Here is a 22,267-nt window from a genome sequence, read left to right on the forward strand (position 1 = left end):
AAAAGAGCGTATGAATTTATAGGTGACTGCGGATTAATACAGAGATGAAACTGGGCAACGGGAACGCGAAATGTATAAGGATCGATAAATAACACTTATGAGTAACCGGTTTCCCTATGTAATTTCGAGCTAGAAAGTGCGAGATGAAATAAAAATTCTTCGGGACTCGCTACCGTGGAGCGAAAAAATATACAAGAAACTGCGTGTCAAATTAACGTAATAAAGCAACGTAATAAAATAAATTTACGTTTTAATCGATGTAATAAAAGCGACGTTTATTTCGATGAGACGAAATTTTTCTCATATTAAAGCACAAAAAAATACGATACGACGGTATCCTCATAAAAAATAAATTATATGTATTAATATCAAGGTCCACTTCGTAAAAGACGTTTTACGCGACCAAAATTCCCAAAAATAGAATTTATATTTTATATTTAAATACTTTGGAATATTGATTTGGATTTTGTAATACTTGTGATTTTTCTAATCAATCGCTGCAATGGTCTCACGGCGATCTCAAATATAATCCGTTTTCTATTCGACATATAACATGAACATATGAATGCGATCTCCTCGACCCCCGTACTTGACTTTCTCCGTATCGATGTGCAAGGGAAGCTCTTCAGGTACGCGTATGGCAAACCATCCGCCACTCAATGAAGTAGCGCCGATTTATGGTTATGCAAAATAAAGCCCGCGCAAGTATAGTCGTGCAAGATCACGGTCGAACGGATATATAACGTTCCTGAGGCAACTTCTGGTCGGTCCAATAAGGCTCGGTGAAATTTGTTACCGCAATATTTTGACGCGATTAATTCTTCGGACAATGATACACAAAAAAAAACAGTAAGCGCAACGTGAATGCCTGCACATTTTTTCATTGCGCCCGTCCATTAAATTTGCTGAAAAACCATATAAGAAATTAAAAGAGTAAGTCACATATGCATAAAAATTGAAGTATATTATAATTTATCGTAGACATCAAGTTTTTTTAAATTGTTTCCTAAGGATATTTGTAATCTGTGAAACGTTTTGCAAATGATGGACTACAATTTTCTTTTCGTTAGCTCTCCGCTTCATATTCTGGAGCATCGTATTTTCGGAGCGCCGTTACTACATTTAGTATACGCATCTCGTGCGCACTGTGTGCTCTCGAGAGTCGCCGGCCCCGCTTACGAAATCGCGGAAACCGTCGCGATGGAATGCGTGCCGTCTTAATATTCTCATACGCGGATGTGCGGGCACCAAGACGCATCAGGAGCACCAAAGTCCCTCGCAATATTAACGGAAGTTACGCCTCTATAGAACTCGGTCGTGACTGCAGACCCCGGTGTTGTTGGCCGGCAAGCCAACCCTCCTATTATTAGCCATTCCGCAACGTCGCGTTCTAAGCTTCTGCGACGGAATGCACTTTCAAAATATGAAATTCAAAACTGTTGAAGAATACTCATAGGTGAAAAGTCGCTATTTATAACCGTTCTTACATTAATTCGGCGTTAAATATTTCAATAAACAAATCTTACAAATCCCAAATCGAGGATCTCATCGAAGATAAGTGGATGCAACAGCCACTGTCTAAAAATGAAATTCCTCGTTCTCGGCTCAATAATTCGGGTTGCGCGTCGTGGTCGAATTAAAAATAGAAAACAATCTTAGCAAAAGTATGACGCCTCGCGCCTTATTTACGCCGTAAATAAGGTTTTATTTTAATCACCGTATCTTCCTTCTCGGCCGCTTCTCTCGGGCGGCGTAACTCCCTCGCGGTATAATTTGACAAATTCCAGCGCCGCGTACACACATCCCCGGCCGTATAAGAGTTTATAAACAGAGGGGGGCACGGTGGCCGATCCCCGATCACGTCGTAAACCGACGCGATGTGGAGGGTTCAAATTTAGAAAGTGACGAGCGATCCCGCGCGTTTTCGTCGCGCCCGCTTCTCGGTTTCTCTTCGTTTTTCGAGGCACCGCGATACCCGAAATCGCGAGCGAAATTTTTAAGGCTCGCTGCGCGTTCGCGTTCGCAGTATCGCGCTTCGAGTCTCTTTCGCGCTGTTTAATTTAATCTCCCTCCCCCCCCCCGTCCGCGTCGTTCTCCCGCGCGATTCTACTTCGCCTTTTCTCCTCCTCTTAACGTTCTCTCGTCTAACCCGCTCTCTCCTTCTCCCTTTCTCTCCCTCGCTCGTTTCTCTTTACCCGACGTTTCACCGAGGTCGTTCCTCGGGTTCACGACCGAGACTATGAAGGTGCTCTTTCCATCTCTCTCATTCTCCTTCGACGTCTCGCTCGCTTCTTCTGCCTCTTCGTGCCTCCACTCTCCTTCTGCCGTCGTCCCTGCCACCTCTCGTTCTCTCGCGTCTTAGCTTCCCTCTCATTTCAACCTCTCTCTATTTTTAGAATGACACACTACCGCGATTCAAAGACGCGCGCTGGACGCATCGTGTACTCGTCCACGGAAAATGTTCTGCCCAAATGCGGCGAGCGAACGAGAGTGAGCGTTATGGAAGAGGAGGAGAAAGAGAAAGAGGGAGAACGGGGAGAGGGGCAACGAACCGAGAGAATTTTTTCTCTCTTAGGTCAAGCGACAGGTGCACACAATATGCACCCCGCTGCGCTGTAAGGTCGAGTCGTAACCCTCGTACAAGTTGCAGAAAAGTGAAACTCAAGTGAGGTGAGCGGGGTTTAAAAAGTCAAGAAAACTCCAGGGAGAAAAGACCCTGCGAAAAAATACGGATAACAAAATCTCGCGAGAGTTCAACACTAATTAATTATTAAATTCGAGAGACTCAAACTTAATTATTAAATTATTTCAAAATGATTGATCGAAAAGAAGATTATCACATTCAAAGTCTCATTGAAGAAGATTTAATCGCGCGTTTTTCGAGAGTTTCTATTTTAATTATAACTTAGATACCCTCTGTACATATAAAAGTCATAAGAACTTTGTGTAGCGTCACGCTAAAATGAAATAATTGACCACGCGATCGAATTATGTGTTGGGTATATCTCTCGTAAAAGTCCAGGACTCCGCGCGACGTGCGTTTCACGATGAGACAAAATAAGAAGACACGAAGAGACGGCGAATACAACCGCGCAACAACGCGAATCACCGTAATAAATAGAGGCTTGTTCACGCAATTAAAGTCCATCAAGAAAAATGCCTCGGCGTCGTTGAGGCCGCGGTCCAAATAGCTAAATCTCGTATCGGCTCCGTGCTTCGCCGCTCGAGAATCGACACGAGCCGATGATCGCACGCGATGATATATACAGCATATATACCGTTGTCCCTTTTCGTGGCCATTTAAAATGTTGCAATCGCATTATGTTAGAAGCGCGCTCCGCTAAGTATACCTTCGAGAGCCGTTGGAAACGCGATGTTATATGCGTTCGTAAGAACATCCACCGTTCGTACACTCGCGATTTTCCGTGCGCCTGGCTGCGAAATTAAATTCTCGAACGGTACCGAGAGCCCGCGCACTTAAATACCGAACGCGCCGGCCAATGAGATAATGAGGGAGATTACTTTCGGTAAAGTTCACCAACAGAGGCTTTGTTGAGGTGCTGTTGAAAACATTTCTAGCCAATGCACTCGCGAAGAATAAACGGACAACATTTTAAATGCTATAATTATCTCTAACTAGATTTTAAATGTTTTCAGATCTTTCGAATTAGTGCGGAAACAACAATTATTTATGTCCCCAGTTAACTCGTACATTTCATTTAACGAGTGTGATAAATAAAAGCCGCAGAGTCCGCGTTCCCTTCATTTGCAATCGAGACGTCGCGGGTTTGTCTTATTGTTAGTCATTTAAATCCACTAACTCGGTATAATGGGAATCGCGCGAGGTGCCAGGTGAAAACAGCGGCGATTAATCTAAACGATGTGATTTAAGGAGCCACGCAACGCGGCGTACCGCCTGTGCGAGGAATCATCGTGTCATGACTACGAACCCCGTGTCCCACGGAGATGTAATAGCTTTCCGACCGTGATCAATAATGTAAATTTTACTTCTCCGCTTCATCCAAAAAGTGATGAATAATGTAGACGCTCTCCACCGACCGGATTGATCGTGACAGGCCTTCATCTCGATTACGTTTCACCGGGGATAACGTCGCGCCGCAGTGCACAGTGATTCGATCTCCGACGATGCTGCGCTGTTTTACATATCCGTGTCAAATTAGAACACGCAGGTCATCGAATAACCGAGCTAGCTACCTGCGCATTTTCTTATTCGACCGCTTTCGATTTCTCCAAACGAACCAAACTTCGATAAATTAGATAGCGAAATATTTCGGATATTTCCAGTAACATCAACGGTATAATTTATGATTTTCCTAATAAAAAATATATCTACGATTGAGCTGCTCTTTGCAACGTAATGAATAAACACTTTAACAAAATAGCAATAAATAACAAACAAAAAAAAAAGTTTTTAATTGCTTGAATGGCTCATTATTAAATAAGTTTATATACAATATAATTGTGGTTCTTCCATTAATACATATAATTAAAAATAATAAAATAAATTCAAAAATCAAATACACAATTTAGATGACTAAACGTTTTACGAGTGCAATGTCTTCGTTAAGAACCCTCCGCGCCATTATAAGTATTTCCCATGGCCCTTAAATCATCCCCGAAAAATAAATCCGCGGAAACGCGGCGCACGCACGCACGGACGCGGCCTTCCGCGTGTCTCACGCATGATGTGCGGCTTTCATTGCACAAGCCGAATGCATAAGGCGCGGTCCCGATCTGTTCTCTCTCTCTCTCTCTCTCTTTTTCTTTCTCTCTTTCTCTCTGTTCCCTCGCTCCCTTCCTGTCGCGGATGTGCGCGCGGTGTCCCCTTACAGATTTCTATGTGCAACTATAATTAGGTAACCGACACCGGCAGACTGCCGCCGCAGGAATCCCTGTTAGCCGTTAAGCTATGCCGCGACGGAAAGTGTGGCGCGCGCGAATATTTTCGGCGCGAGGAAAGCCGAAATTAAACGGCCGATGCACTTTTACCGCTCGTATATACTACGTATATACGTACTTATCCGGCTTTACCCACACACACGTCTCTTCGCTCTCTTTCTCTCGTCTCTTCCTCCTTTTCCCCTCTTTTCCGTCATTTCCCCTACCCCTTTTATTCCGCCCTCGAGAAACGCGAACGTGAGTGTTTTTCTCGTTCATATCACTCGCGCGTTACCTCGGAGAGAAATCTTATTTTTTTTCTTTTCGCCTCGACACGTATTTAAAGCTCAAACTCATCTCGCTGAATATATACGTTTCGGGGAATTTCGCGCGATTATTTCGCCGAATAATATTTTTACCCGCGATAAAATCGGCATTCGCACTGGCGCGAATCCAAATTTTCATTTTTTTTTTCCCGGAGAAAAAAAATCTTCTCGCGAGACTTTGCGAGAAATGGATTAATAAGACGAAGTTCTATGTCAAGGACTGAAATCCGATCGATCTGCGCCGATCGCGGATGGGTAATGGAGACAGCGGAGACGCGGTGTCGGACGGCGGCGACACATGATCGCGCGGCTTCCGGCGTTGCGATTAAATCCGTCGCCGTTCCGTCGCCTTCCGCAATTTCTATTTCGATCGGCGTATGCGTGCGCAGCACATTTCAGTTAAGATGCGCATCCAGAGTTACGTTTTTTTTTTTTTATTCCTTTTTTTTCTTACAAACGCACGCGTTACTCGCGCACAAAGAAATATTATCCTTACTCGTTAAATCGTGCGGAATATAATGTCGCGGAGCGCAAAAATTATTTAGGTAGAACATCTCAGGCGGTGTAGCCGATTCGAGTGGAATAAGAACGTAAAAATTGGGATACAGCTTCTCTCGACGTTGTCGAGACAAAGAACAAGGCGTTGATATACGACTCTACGAATCTCCAGCTGACAAGTATAAATGACACGCGAATCGACCTGCGTCTTTATCGTTCGCAGGTGCGGATCCGGAATCTCTCTCGATTGCGTATACGTTGGAGAAACAACAGTCTGACGAACGCGCTAGAAATCTGGGATTAATTCTGGCGTATTTTTGTGGAAACTTTTACAAGCATTCTTACGAATGGACCAATAAATCACAAACTTTTACTATCATTTGCGAGTTAAGTCCCCAGGCTCGAAAACGATTGTTCAATTATTTGCTATAAATTAAACTGTTATAAAATTCGTTTTTCCTCCGAAAGAATTAACGAGAGACGCTGAAAAATTATTGTCCCCAAAGGGAAATACAGAAATACGTTTTCTTTCTAGAACATTTTTCATCATCTTCGAAACAATCCAGTCTTATAATTTTGTAACATTTTTATAAAGTATATCTTTTATAATTTACGGCGGTTATCGCCGTAATTCTCAGCGCCGCGCGCTAGGAATGCAGCTGCATTAATCAGATATCGCGCTTCGTCGCCTCGGCTACGATCGGCTCGTCGGCGTTGCTTCCTCTCTAAATCTGAGAAACGACCGTATAACGGCGCGTCTCGGCGAGGCGCTAGGTGAATAAGCGCGGCCGCGCAATTCGTTAATTCGCGATAATTAATAATATAAATCGCGCCGAAGGATTCGCAAAACGGGCTGGCCGTGCCGTCGCGGCGCGGCGCGGCGCCGCGTGTGCCGCGTATACCAGGAAGCCGCGACTTTTTCGACGCAAAGCGAGCATTGTCCGACAATTGAGTTGGCAGACATCGCCGAGCCGGGTATGCGACACGCATGTCGGTGCACGGCATTTACTCGCTCCCGCCCATCACGCGCATTACGCACGCGGAGCGCGTAATGAGAATGGAGCGGCACGCCGCGCCGCGATGCGATCCTTTACGAACGAGCTCTTTGTGGTGTATATAGAATATAGAGCCTCTCCGCGCTCGCGCAGCTGTCGATCATGCCATGCGCGCTTTGTTTCGAAAATAGCCGCGAAATTGACGGTCATATACTGCTCCCGTGGCTCTCCGACCGCGAAATCGCGCGCGGGTCGCGTGCAGAAACCGCGATACGCGTAGTTCCGCTTGATTGAAACCACATAAATCGATTGCTCGGCATTCCCGTGGTATGTAAATAATAATAATATAAAACAATAAAATTATATAATAAAAGCGATGTATATAAATTCTTTTAAATATTATTTCGAATAGTATATTTCGAATACGGAACACATATAGAGAATAAAATATAAATGTCAGATTTGTGGCTCCATAATTTTTGTTTTTAAGATATATCTTAGATATGTCGAAGCAAATTAAATTTCATGTCTTTAACGTGTTTATATACTGGTGCGTTCAAGCGTATATTAATTAGAGACCAATAAAAAATAATGTAAAGTCAAACAGCAACAATCTTTACATGGCCTGTTGTTTTCGTCAGGTTACCTAAACATTTGGTATGTATATTTCATGAAGAATAAAATATTGCAGCATCCGCATTTTATTGGATCCGTGGAATTAGCTTGCAAAATAGATTTCGTAACGATTTTCGTCGGACAAAGAGCACGGCGACGCGATTGGCAAACGATCATTCTTATATAGAATCAAAAGCGCCAATAATAAGTAAACACTTGTCGTTTTTTTAAGTATATAGGTTCCGTTTTACATACATAAAAAACTAAGAATTCAAAGTACTGTAAAATGGTGCATGATTGAAAAACTTTTTCCTAGACAGAGGAATCGTATCGAAATAAGTAAATTTCTCGTTTGATAAAAGTTCGTTTGTGGCACACGTTCCTACTTAATTTTGCGCTGTCGTTACTTTAATTATTATTGTTATACACATCACTGTCATTACAACGCTCTTTGACGGAGCTTCGCGCGGTAACCGGACACTCCGGCTGCATTTCTCGCCATGTGGGACGCTTTTTTGGAAAGACGCGTCGCGTCGCGTCACGTCGCGTCGCGCCGGCGTGCGTTCGCCAGGCTTTTCCGCGATCCAAGCGGAATGATCCGAGCGGGTACGAAGCGGCCGAGATGGGGCTGGTGGTCCGAGCCGAGTTGAGCGCGCGGCGCGGCGCGGCGCGGCGGGTTGAACGACCGCTCGAGGAATCGGCATCCGCGCCGGCATTCCGCGGAACGAATGAAGATGACCGCGCGCGCGCTCCTCCGCTCCCGCTCCCGCCCCGTCGATTACCGCCGATCGCGTATCGCGGACAATGAATGAGAGTCTCACTCGCTTCGCTTTCTCAGTAAGCCGGCGCGCGAGAACAGGCGTCGCTACGCCGGGACGCCAAGGTCACCGGAAGCGGCCGGGCGCACGAGCGCGCCGCTTCTCTCTCTCTCTCTCTCTCTCTCTCTCTCTCTCTCTCTCTCTCTCTCTCTCTCTCTCTCTCTCTCTCTCTCTCTCTCTCTCTCTCTCTCTCTCTCTCTCTCTCTCTCTCTCTCTCTCTGCCGGATACTCGCAAACCGGCGCGAACAATACCGTAAACGGGGCAAAAATGCAGGAGAAAAGACGCACGCGCACATTACTGCGTTCAGATCCGCGCGTATTATATATATACGCGAGCTGCAGTTAACGGAGTATTCTTGAGAGAATCATTCGACCAGCGGGGGGAAACACTGGTCTAGTGTTCTCCATCGATATCTCGCCGTACGCGGGAATTCAGAGTGCGAGAATACAAAGATTGGATTATGCACCATATTGCGTCTTACTTCGAAATAATTAAATAGTTTTAGAACTTATGAGAAGGATTTATAACTACTGGACGAGTTAAAAAAAGTGTTAAGTAAAGTTCTCTTAAAATTAAATCGGAACGAAAGAGTTCATCACTTTTTGAAGAGAGAGAGAGAGAGAGAGAGAGAGAGAGAGAGAGAGAGCTGCTGCGTCTCATTCTCAAATCACCGTGTCATAATCCAAGTGGCTCGAGAGTGCCTAATGGATTCACGGATTAACTCGGGGAATGACTTGGAAAAATATCGGTTTCCGTCAGGATCGAAGGTTCGCGCGCCACGCCACGTGTTGTACATTACAGCTGCCATGCATTTCACATGGCCGACGTGCAAGCATGCGTTGCACCACGCGCTCGCGCATTATCTCGCGACATGCGTTTTCGCTCCGAGAAGCGGAAAGGCATGTTGCAAAATTTGAAACTGCTACGTCACACCGGCGTGAACGCAATACCTTCCGCGAAAGAAATTTAATTAAATTTCAACGGAGTATCTTATTTGCCCAAGTGTCTGCCTTGCGCGAGTCATCTTCCTAAGATCCCTTCAATTTCTCCATTATCCGTTTAATTTCAAGATAATTTTAACGGAACTTTAGTTCGCAGACTATAATTATGAAATTATTTAAAATCAAACATTTAAAAAAGTCGTGACATATGTAGTCAATTTTCAATAAGGACAAATTTATTTAAAATTAATAGACTTTCGCGTAGATGTGGAAAAAATGAAAGACTGGGATATTCTTGAAATTCGACCGTACGCGAATCCAAGATATCTAATTGTAAGTCGCTCGTATTTCATTCGCGATCTGGCTAATTCGCCGGACATTCGTATACGTGACAGGAAACTTTATAAAAAGCGCTGGACGACGACGCGGAAGAATGCGGGTGGTTGCAGGTTGCAAAACGAGAACCCAGCGACGCGCGACGCGCGATCGTTATGCCACAAGCGAATTAATGAAGCGTGCCACGCGGCGCGGCGCTTCGCGTGGACGAGGAGCGGAGCTCGCGAAAGAAAGTTGATTTCGCAGTCGGCGGTGGTATTAGCATTTTTCCTCCGGGGTACCGCGAGGAAACACCCTCGGTGCCATTTACCGCTGCTTCCTTAGACGTGAGCGTTTCACACGTCCGCCGCCTTTCCATCCTTAATCGTGGCCAATCGTTGCATTAACAAAAAACGAAACCGCGAGAGAAAGAGAAAGAGAGAGAGAGAGAGAGAGATAAATAGATAAGGTAGATAGATAGACAGAGGGAGAGGTAACTTGGTTCTGTGTCGGAAGATTTACATTTTAAATGCCGAAACACGTTTGCAGAGCAAAACGGTGCGTTGGCCGACGATATACGTAGCATAATGGAGAATTGCAGCGATGTTGCAGCGGAGAGAACAGAGATATGCAGCGATACAAACACAGTCTTGAAACTTGCGAGGCGAGTTCCGCAATGTGGAAATTGTCAGGCTGTTTATATATTGCCGAGATTAACACGCAACGACGAAAACATTCAAAATTGAATCTTCATCATCGGTGTCGTGTCTTAAAAATTTTTGATTTAATAATTTACCGATTATAATAAGAAGATCCTGAAGGCAGAGTTCTACTCAGCAGTGCACAAATTTTTGTGGAAACAAATTAATTTTATTCTGCCTTATATAGGTTTCTAATTCCGAATTTTTTTATAATGTACTATGCACACAAAAAGTTTTGTTGGAGTTTTTGTTGTATAACGTTGAAGCTACGTGATCGGGCACACGATGGGAAATGAAGAGAGCTTTTGAAGCGCGACACAAGCAAACGAGAAGAGATCTTCAAGTGGCCCTCCCGGCTCTGGGTGAGTCGCCGAACTTAAGGACCGAGTAGATTTAAGCGTTCGGGCCAAATAGCCACCCGTATAAATAGACGCCTGTCCTCGATTTCTCGATGAGCAAATGAACCGGATGCCGAGATACTTAATACCCACCAGATGGTTAACATAGCACTTCGATTCGGTATTGATGAAGCCTTAACGGCGTGAAAAACTTACATTCGCACAACGACCACGGTGGCGCGAAGGCACGTCGAACGCCTGAGATCGATTTGCCGGAATGAACGTTCGATATTCTGCCGATGCCAAGATATCGATTTACGTGACGTCTCGAGTACGTTTTCGACATAATGCTCGCACGTTGTCTCGCCAGTATTTGTCTCAAGAATCGCACTTTCGACAGCTTAATTGACGACTGGGCTCGAACGCGAGAAGAGCTCGCGGTCAGTTTCCTCTCTGCAACGTAGTTGCAGCAATTGCAAAAGACAAGGCAACCGGCATATTGGTATGTTTGACTATCTCAACAAGACAATTTAAGTTCACATCTTCGATTGTCGGAGCTGGCTCAAAGCAATCTCGAGTTAACTGTTAACGATTTCTCGTTAACCAACGCTCGCCGTTAAAAATCTAATAACCGATAGTCGGCGAGTCGATTCCGCCTAACTGAGCGCCTAACTCAACTGGTTTCGATGATTCACGCGATTAGCTTTCAACACGACGAGATTGCGGGAAGGTCCCGATCCGACTCGCGCGAATAATTCGCTGCCTAGAATTTCGCTCCGAGAGGCCGCCGAGGTTTATTCCATTACACGGCGCTGTCTAATCGCGGGTTTAAATTCTACCTGCCACAAGTTGGCGAATATCTTATACGAGTCGTCTTCCTTCCCCGGATATACACCCGGGGCATATCGCTGCCGCACAGAGAAACCTGTTCATCACGTTCCGACCGCGTACACGCGGAATATGCACGCAATATCGGCGCGTATTGCAGATTGTATAGCGCGCCCGCGTTAAGTAAAATCGAACTTAAAGGACGGAAAACCGATTACGTGTACGAGGAACAAATCGCGAGCCGTAAATCCCGGTTCTATTACGCCAGACTCGGCGACCGGATACTATTGTAACTTTCGTCCGCGACATTATCCGCGCGCTTTTGCCGCGATACACGGAGAATCGCTCGCGTTTGCGGCGCAGATGTGGGGCGCACTAAAAAGCCAAAGTCATACTCCAGTACAACATTAAGCTCCGTGTTTAATTCGCTTAAATCTCCGGTAAATTATTTCGTCAAGCAGACCGCATCGTGACACGCGCCGTGTCTTTACGATAATCTAATAATAATCGCCACTTGGCAATTTTTACTTTTTGCATAAATATTATTTTATGCGATGTATATTACCACCATGTGTGTTTGGCAGATTCGCTGAGTAATCTGGAATCCTTCGCGTCTGCCAACTGAGGTGCAGCGTTATTATCTTCCCGATATTAAAATATTCTCCGACTTATCTTTTAATTACGTTTCACAATACGCGGGTTTAGAGATCGAGAAACTGGACTAATGCTGAAAATACGTTACGAAACACCGGTCACGAAACGCCAAGTTTGTTCTCGCAGTGTGTGAATAATGGCGTTGAAAGGCGCAGGTCGCACCGGTTTCGATCCCTGAACTAGTATCTATAATATGTTCCCATATCAAGTAACTTTTTTCGCTGCGTTCCCAGCACCGTGGTAGATACTCGGCGAATTGCATTGTCGGCGAAGTTCCGTTTTACCATTATCGCGGCAGACTCGCGGATGAACCGCCTGCGTTTTCACCGGGGTTATTGTGCGCGACGTTATTCGCGTAACAGGTTTTGCGTTATTTCACGCTCCTGCAGGCCTACATTCGCACAATAAGGATGGCAGCCGTCTCTCTTGACGCAATACGCATTACCGCCGCGTCAATGATGATATCTTTGGGCAATTTCCTCAGCGCGCGAGAGATCGCTCGATACACGAATTAATTAAACGCGAATTGGGTAACGCGCAGGAAAGCTCGGGGATTTTGACGAAGGACGATTTTCTAATCTAACGGATGCGATAAGTTGAGTCTTGGCTCAAATCTTTCGGGACAATGCGAGAGAGGGAAGTGATCTACCGCACGAAACAAACTAATATTTTAATGTAAAAAATTGAATACAAGACAGTTCTCTCTAAATCCGAAACTATTGCAATTAATTTGTTACGTATTAATTGTTTCATGCCAGCGCACTCCGATAGAATTTTTATCCTTTTTATTACTCGTCATTATCATCTCTTATTCTATATATCGTTATCTTTAATTTAACGCTTCAACTCCTCTATCTCTTATCGGATATACCAATACAACTTTCAACCGTGAAGAAAAATAGATCCGATCGTTGCACTTCCGAGTCGGTTTCTTGTCCTAAATGCGGCCGCTGGCACGAGCGTGCCGTTTTAAATTAGTCGTACGATCGTTGGCACGACGGCGCTATACATAGGTTTAATTAAAGACTCGGCAATTGCACAATCGCGGCGCGTCGAAAGCGGTCGATCTCACCCGTCAGCTCTTTGTCTCTCACGAATGGATATAAATTCTCTACCGGTGCGCATTACACGGCCGTGAACGCGGTTAATTACCCGGCGCGAGTCAATCAACGATACTTGCGAACCGACCGGCTGCGCTTTGCACGGAAGGTGAATCCTTCGATCGTTTTTCTCCCCCTCCCTCTCTCTCACAAAAGGCGTGAAAAAGTAGCGCGCCACCCGGGCCGGTGATGCGTGCACACGCATATCTTCGTAAATCAACGGCACGTGATACGTCGATTACTTCGTGGCGGACCCTCGCATTAGCGCGGTGAGATGAAAACGCGCGGGCCCTCCTTAAAACAATTATTACGTTGTAAAAGAGATGCGGCTGCTGTTGCTGCTGATGCTGATGCCGCCGCTGCTTTCGCCGGACTTGCTTCGTATCGCGTTTATTATCGCTCCCGTTATCCTAATTTACGAACACGATTCTGCCCGGCGCAGATCATTCTTATACGAATTCTTTCGCATGTTTATGTAAAATAAAATCAAGAGAGGGGTACATATACGTATCGCAAACAACATTTGGCGGTTTATCAACAGCGAAGTCGATCCCATTTACGATCGGAATCGACCTACTTATAACTCCGCCTACGACGCCCAATTAGAATCTCACGAAAGTGACAAGGTTTTTTTTAAATAAAACCTGCTTATTATATGTGTCACTGTTCGGGCGCTTAGATGGGTTCTATACAATCGGTCGTATGTCGGAGTCGAATTAATGTCGGAACGCAGCCGATGATCCAATATGAGAGAATTTCTTTTTCAAAACCGAATTTTTCTCATTGGACCATCGGCTGCGTTCCGACATCCGACATACGACCGATCGTAGACCGGCCCTTACCGTCCATGTGTTATCCATGTTGCGATCGCGTACACGCGGTTCTTCCACGCGGACGCTCTGCGTCAGCAAACGAACCACCCACGACTCCACGCGAGGCGTCGACGAATCTTTCGAATGCGTCATAGCGCGGCCACAAAGGCGGGCAACGAGGGACAACCGGCTCGGAGGAGATTTTAACACGCGTGCGTGACTTTACGGCCGCGCGGATCACGCGCATGCAGACAGAACGAACGCTCAGGAAGGGAAGCACGCAACGCGCGAATTCGCGTCGCGTTTCAAAGGGTTATCGGGCGCCCCCAGGCCGATAAAACGCCCGCTGACCCACGTTCGATAATTCGAAACATTCGTCGTGTCGTTTATTGGCAACTCGCGACACAACCGGCTGCGAAACCTACGACGATCGAGAACTGAGATCGAATCGCGGATGGCCGTTCGGTAACATCCGTTCGTGCGCGCACGGCGTACGGCGATGACGACAGAATCGGCGAGCATCGCGGAAAACGGATTTCTTTGCGTGAAACTGCAAGAAGGGACGATTAGATCGCGACGGTGTAACTTTGCGGCAAAGCGGAAAAAAATTGCGTTGCCGAGAAAAATTCACCGCGCCAGATAATTAAACATTCAATTCATGGTAGCAATAATTAATTATTAAAAATAATTACCAACCGTGTAATGAAGAAGAAGTAAGAATATATAATTAATTTGGCATGCGGCGCGTATGCGTTATTGAAATTAAATCTAACGAATTATTTTCTTGGGTATTACGCGATCCCGCGATCCTTGTATACTCTAACGTAAGGGTTGTTTCTTTTCAACGATATAACAATCTAATATTTTGTAAACGTAATATCCGAACAAAATAAAAATTAAACTTGTAAGTTCTTATAAATTATGAAAAGAATCAAGCTCGTGTGTTTCAAAACAATGTGGAAAGTTCAAGAGCCCATAAACGAGCAATCAAGAGATGTTAAATTAAAAAGCGTCGAAATGTCTATTTAATGAGTTAATAAACTATTTTTATTTTTAATTTAACATCTCATCTCGATTGTGCTCGTTTATTGACTCTTGAACTTTCTACCAAGTAAGTTCTTAGGTGCAATTTATATGCAATTGGCAGGACAATAATGCGAGGAAAGCAATGATACGGTCGCACCAGATGCACTGACAGCTTCACACTCGAGCGAATATGCATCGGCCACATTTCATGGACGATAGAGAGCGTTAATATTGGCGCTCGATTAATAACGTTCAAACATGTGAAGGTGATATCATGCCTTTCCGTTTCGTTCGGTATGCAATTCCCACGAACGTGACGGCGAATAAATTCGTATCGTTTCGTACGTCTCATTCTCGAGGTAACAAGATCGCGGATCCTACCCGGACAATACATCGCGTCTCCCCACGTCCATCCCCGTAAAACTCATTAAGATATTAATACTCGCGGGGCAACAGAATCGCGGCCGCGAGGAGCGATGTGGTTTCTATAATAGAGGAAAAGGCCAAGTCTCGCAAAACGGCCGACATCGACGAACCGTCTAACGGGCTGCCTATAAAGATTAAGGAAAAGCAACGTTCTCTCCGACAACAGATCGGCGATTAGTATCATCGTGAAATAAACGGCAGTAAAGTCACGGCGGAGCAACGGCATGAAAAAACGTTTTCGAAGATCGCTTGCGCAGATCGCGGGATCGGAAGATAGAGGCGGCTATCCCTCGAGCGAGATTTGAAGAGGAAGAAAATAATCTGATTTGTTTCGAAATGCAATGTCGAGATCAAAGGAAGCTATATTTTTGACACGAGGAATTCTCAAATTCTTCCATCTTGACTTTTCCTTCATTATTTCACTTGTCCGCCTAAGATGATTAATTATTACATTTAAAACTTTTTAACGCATGAATTTTTCGAGTGACGTCGTTTTTGTAACATTTCGGTGTTACCTCTATCATCGACATGCGATTAGCTAATAGTTATTAATGAACTGGCGCCGGTTTGACCGCAAAGACACTACAGTGATTTCGAAGAGACATTCATTCTGCATGGAAACAATGTATTTAAACAGCGCTTTAAAATTTTGCCTAGCGTATTCATGTGCTATTTCTAGAGGTACATAGACATATAAGAAATTATATATCAATATAAAAAATATATTTATATAATTATATATCTATTAATTTAAAAGATATGTCTCTTCGTATAAAAGTATCTATATAAATATAGAATTACCTTTTTGTATAATACCTATTGCATTCGATGCGCTTATGTAAGTTTGCAACGCCAGTTCCCGGTTTATGATCGGCGTGCCGTAGGCACGCCTTAAGATGATCGATTAGATTTCGAGATTGACCGAGAGAACGCTTTATAGCCTAGCAACGTTTATACGAAAGCGTCTGATAACGCTCGATTATCGGCCTACATGCATGATTCACGATTACTTTGTTATTGATAATAACAGTTAAAAAGTAAAGAAAGTAAAAGAAATCTGAAAAAAAACGCGCAAAAGTTTGGCGACAGTAAAAACTTAACGCCAAGAACAGCGCTTTACGATCTTACGATTTGATTAATTAATTCTAATTAAGTCGTCGCTGATCTAATCTGACGTAATCTGTCTGCATTAAAATCGCGCGATCTCCGGGAAGGGGGTGACGTTGGCCGGAATCGAACGAGCGCGACGCGATTAATTCGAGGAAATAATGCAACAATTGAGAAAGACTGATTTAACGCGTCGACGACGAGACCGTCGGAGGCAGCGCGGTATACGGAGGACAATGATGCGAAGATTCGCGCGGAATGCGTCGACAAGGACGAGGGGAAAAGGGACGCGTCGTCTCTTCACGTCGCTTTTAATTGCAGCCCTGCCGCCTCTGCGACATACTTCTTTAATCGATGGACCGTTACATCGGCTTTTCAACGAGCGCGCGCGGCTTCTGTATTTCGACTCATCGGCCATTAGGATCGTGAGACGATCGTGACACATTGCAGATCGAGATGAAACGATGGACGAGCGTGTCTATAAGCAGACCGATGCGTGATCCCGCACGGATCAATAAAGTGCATATAAAAAGCTTACGAGCCAGCGAGCTTTCTTGCGATCCGTGCACGAGCTTTTTTTTACAAGCGGATTGGTTGGCTTTATTAACCTGTCAGTTCCTGTTGTTATTCATAAGGTTCTCGGAATTTATATTTCAGGATCTAACGTTGACATCCGAATTTAGATGACAGATGAATCTTGGAATAATTTAGATAACGCTCACACGCTGGAGTACGGACATATATATGTATTTAGCTTTAATACATATTCATCTATAATTATAAATATTTGTGACATTATCTTGGATTGGTTCCCGTGCCCGTTTTTTCGCCCGAATCGAAATCTTTTCTCAATTCTTCGAGCGCGCAAATATGCGCTCGTAGGTACGCGAAGGCGGGAGAGGCGTTTTGCTAGGTTTATGATTCCGTGCCTAAATTTACGCACGGCAAGCTCTAGAGCGTGTGCGCGCAGCCTTACGGGATCCTCTTCTCTGTATGTATATCCGGGATTCTGAAATGCTGCGCGGTCGCGCTTACGTAGGTCGTAGATTGAACGAGAGCCAGAGACTTTTTTCGGCTATTCTCTCTAAAGTATACACGGAGGGTGCGAAAATGTCTAATGGCATTCGTGGAAGCGCTTTCCAGAATTATACGACGAGATCCATAATTGCGCGTGGAAACTTGTGCGTAGATCCGGCCAATGTCTTCAACTCATCAACCCCGTTTAGAATTTATTTTAATCTGAGAAATATTTCTCTACTTGAACATAATTATTGCAATCGAAATGTAAATATGATAAGTTATTTCTGCTCTAATAAGTATTAGATTTTTCGCGTCATAGTTTAATTTAATTATTTATATGGTGACTTGTGGATGAATCCGTGGTTTCTTTAAATCAACGGCAGAACATCTTAAAGTAGCGCTATTGTTCATTTATGGCCAGTTACACGCCGCGTGTCCTGATTCCACGCTAATCCATTACGTCGCTGTCGAATGAATCAGGGCAGATGCATCACTGTCTCGGCGATTCTCGGCGATTAGTCCAGTATTACCGGTTTCAAGCGTGTCGAGTCCTCAATCCGAAAGAACAAGGCCCGTTTACGCGGCACAAAACAGCGGAAGGATCGCAAATCGCGCAAAGGCGGCTTCGACAGAATAGAATGTAATTGCAGCGACGACGCGCGGGGAAACCAACGAGCGGATCCACCATAAACGTCGCGCAGAGTCTCTCTCTCTCTCTCTTTTTTCGTTCTGTCATTTGTTGGTGCTTCGTGCAGTGGTACCTTGCCATCCGGTCGCAGCCAGATTCTGCCAAAAGCACGGACGACTGTGTGAGTCACCCCGCGCGCGGTCCGGTTAGGTTTCTGGCAGTCGAATTTATCCGAGTCTGCATAGGGTGTCGGATAAGGAGTTTCGCGTACACCAAGTATATGGCCAAGTTAAGAAAAAATCTTGGAAAAAATATTAAATTTAAATTTAATTCTTTTGACTATAAAATCAGTCTTTCTCGAGAAAATCAAAGGATGCATTGTATTGAATGTTTCTATTACTCGCGGAGTCACGCACTTTCTGTGAAAAAAATACGTTACAGATACACCCAGATTACACCCTTTCATCGTCGATCTCGCGTCGCGCTTGAGTTGCAACGCGAGCCCCCAACTCTCGTTCCGTCTTTCCTTTTGCCGTTACATAAAATGACATCAGGAAACTCCTCCGTACCTTCTATCCATGTATTATGCATTGCCCGCCAAGAGTCCTTTGCAACTAATAGCTAATCCCGGACGTACGGAGGTGTCTTTCCATTCGAACGGGCGTCGTGACGAGGAACTGTATCCTGTATCTTCCACGATTTAATCTGGGCGGTGAATCTTTCCGCGCGAACAGTCGCTTTCGATCTACGCGGGCATATGCAAAGTGGTCGGCTGGCCGGCCGGCCGGCTGTTTTTTTTTCTTTTTCGCAATACGAGCTCGAATCCGCCGCGCGATCGCTCGCGGCAACAAACGTTTAAAATAACTATAAGTTACGGAGAACGGTTTGTGAGAAATCTTCGCGGCATTTCTTCGGCTGTAACGCGACCAAAAGAGCAAGTCCATCGAGGAAATCCGTTTTTGAGAGTGCGATTAAATTATTGATTCTAGGTTGCGAATAATTGAACGACGGGAATAAGGTAAAATTGCTCTATAATCATTATCAAATTACGCTTGAATTATACGATAATAGCTATAACAGAAATCTGGTTTGAAGTTCTTAAACAAATTTATATTCAAGAAACTTATAATTACAAGATGGAAATTTGACTAAGGTAAATATAAAATATAACCCGCGATAATGATTTCTGATACCTAATTTTGCTTTTGTATAATTTGTTATCGATCAATGGTTTAAGAAATTGATTTGTTAATAATAATCGCCTATTTAAAAAAATTTCGAACAACGTTTTATTATTTGCTGACACGCGTATAAATTGTACCCACACTTTTTCATCGAGACTATCACTCCGGATACTTTGAAACACAATATGTAATATGTTACTTTATATGCATGTACGCTGAAACTTCTTGGTACACACGCTGAATTCCGTTACTTTGCACGACACTCATATGTAAAATGGACCAAGAGACAGTCGTGTCAAGCGATGACAGAAATTGGACCTGGCCCTGTTTCGCTCGGTGCCGGAAATAGAACATCTAGTCCCTAGAATTTCGGCTGCTGATTGCGCGATGGAATTACAGAGAAAACACTCGCGTTTGCACTCGTGTAATCATCGATCCAGAGCCGTTGCGATTTTATTGTAACTTGTTAAAGAACATGCGACTCCAGCTGTAACGAACCTTTCAGCTCCGAAATGTCAGGTGATTCTATTTTTCAGACAAGCACCTCTGTTAGAAAAAAAGAAGAAGTTGCGATATTTACCACGTGTCACGCCTCTGTTTCCGAACATGGTCTGTAATACGATTGTTTTTCGTAAGCACCTGTTCCGGCAGAATTAAAGCGATGCGAGCACGCTAGACCGTCACACTACCATAGCCTCCACGGTTGAGTCAACGCGAAACACTTCCGTTTGACGAGGACCACTCCGTCGGCCGAAATGCATGCGTGCTGATTCACCCTGTACCGCTCTCCACGTAGATATCCCCTCCCTACGGGTTGCAGCTCACGAAAATATACCGGGTGTGCGCGGAAAATTTCGAAGATCCTTACGTAATCCGAGAGAGAGACCGGGTAGAAGATTACTTCGTTGTAAGACGTGGCTTCACGTAACGGTGAAGAGTGACAGTTTAAGAGCGATTAATCGAATACATAGAATATTAAAAAAAGTAACAATAATAAAATTATACTGAAACTCGAAGGAAAAATCGAGAGATCTGTCCGATTAAAAACACTCGTCTTTATTTGTGTCTTTCTGAACGTAGAGATTTGGAATCACATTTCGGAGAAGCGTCTAGTTTCGAATTGAGCAAGGATATATTTAGGCGGCTCAGAAACCGTAGAAAAATTTTAATGACGTTAATGCAGCTGATGCAGCTCCATCAATCCGATATGTCAGCACCGAATCTAATATAGATGATAGGTAATTTTAATGTATATAATACATGAGCCTCTTTAATGCAATTATTATTCGTAATGCAGTCGGCAAATAATATTTATTACCTATTCTGTTATAATTTACTATAAATGCTTTACGATTGTGCTGGAGCGTAATATTTATCGCACTTGTCAATGGCAGTATGTAATAGTACGACGTTGCTCGAACAAGATAATCATCGATAAATGATGAACCAATCTTTTATCAGGGTGCATATGTTTATCTTTTACCAGTCTATTGCTTACTTAAGATTATGTACTTACATTCAACATTCTTCATGTTCTATACCATGTAGTAATTTAAGAAACACGCTCCTGTTATGTATCGTCAAATAGAAAAAGGTTTCGCAGCGATATATCTATATTCTATAATATATTATTGACAAAATACGATACTAAATTTTTCAAGATCTTTAATAATTTATATTTAATAATTTATGAAATATCTCTGAATTTTTAAATCATAAGATTCTTAAACACATCTTAAAATTATTATTAATTTTAGATAAATATAGAATGTCTAAAAAATTTATTTTTATGCGTAAAAACAAATGCAATAAATAAATTAGGTAGTGACAGCAACACGAGGAATTTTCTTTCCTAAATTATCAAATCTTGAAACTGTCGCTCACGCTATTTTCAGAAAAATAAACAGCGCAAAATTTCGATTTATCTCTTACATTATTCAGATCTGCATTGCGAAAGGATATGGACCACGTGGCTGGGTTGGCTTATGGCGCCAACATGTGCCGCGCGATGGTCTTTATAAAAAGATCACGCTGTTTCGCCAGCCTCGCAGCTCGAGCACGCAGCGAAATATTTCCAGAGGAATTCTAGCGCTCTCCGCGTTTACCTCACCACGGGAATTCTCGCGGCGTCATTAAGCCTCGATAAAATCAAGCTAACAGTTCGTTAATTGATAGGCACGGAACGTTAGGTATAGGCGTAAATTTCTCATTAGCGCTCTACGCTTGTTACAGTCCCGCGATCTACGATTTTCTGTGATGTTTAAACGTCGTGCAGGACGCGAGCTTGATAACTGCCCGTATATGCACGTTCTAATAACAGCATAATCGCACGCGTGAGTCACAACGTTACAAGTCAGATGTAGCGTGCCAGGATGAGAAGCCGCGGCTTGGAAATCATTCTCGGTGACGGATTTCTTCCTATGCGAGTCTGACGGATGAAAGCAGCGCATTAATAAAACTTTTCCTGTACCTTCGTTATCTCGCGTCACCATTCTTCTCTTCAGTTTGATGTAAATATTGTAAATTACCGTGAATTATAATGATAACTCGCGCGGTCTGTGACAAATGAAAAGGAAACAAATGAATTAAAATAGATTAAAGCGGTTAAATTAAGAAAAGAAGCACTTAGTTACTGAAAACGACGGAAATAATGGCGAACGTGAATTAGTTAAGTGGCACGCGTTCCGAAGAAAGTGGTGACTCGTACGTAAACTTTATGTAGACGAGAATTGTTCCGCGTAAAGTATTTGCTAATTTCAGCTTTGACCGCACGCTCACAGAAGGCCGTATTTCTTTGGTCGAAGCGCTTCCGCCAACGATCTATGAGACCACAGTGTAAGGAAATGCGTTTAATGGTGAAGAAAAAGAAGACAGGAAGAACGATAACTGCTTTCGGACTTTGCTTCTTGATATGATATTACGAGATATGATGAAATGAATAGAATAACTTTTCAAATTTTCAAATTAATTCTGCTAAATTTTTCTTACACATTTATCGTTCTTTCTAATATTTTGGTCGACACATACCGAATATC

The 22,267-nt window shown here is 43.8% G+C and overlaps 1 protein-coding gene across 5 annotated transcripts in view; it reads right to left on the minus strand.

The window, feature by feature from the left end:
• The window catches only part of LOC143899885 (uncharacterized), a 71,038-nt gene that overhangs the window by 33,015 nt on the left and 15,756 nt on the right, over positions 1–22,267 (minus strand). For 2 of the 5 annotated variants that reach the window (XM_077410627.1, XM_077410623.1), the window contains exon 1: positions 19,813–20,000. The exons of 1 other annotated variant lie outside the window; for it this stretch is intronic. In XM_077410627.1, coding sequence (XP_077266753.1) covers positions 19,813–19,840 — 28 coding nt within the window. In that variant the 5' untranslated portion in view covers positions 19,841–20,000. Of the gene's footprint in view, positions 1–19,373; positions 19,399–19,812; positions 20,001–22,267 lie in introns of those variants that run through there. 2 more of the 5 variants (XM_077410624.1, XM_077410628.1) reach the window with 2 other exon arrangements.

This window comes from Temnothorax americanus, unplaced genomic scaffold (assembly GCF_048541705.1).
Source record: "Temnothorax americanus isolate GAGA-0224 unplaced genomic scaffold, ASM4854170v1 Scaffold29, whole genome shotgun sequence".
NCBI lineage: Eukaryota > Metazoa > Arthropoda > Insecta > Hymenoptera > Formicidae > Temnothorax > Temnothorax americanus.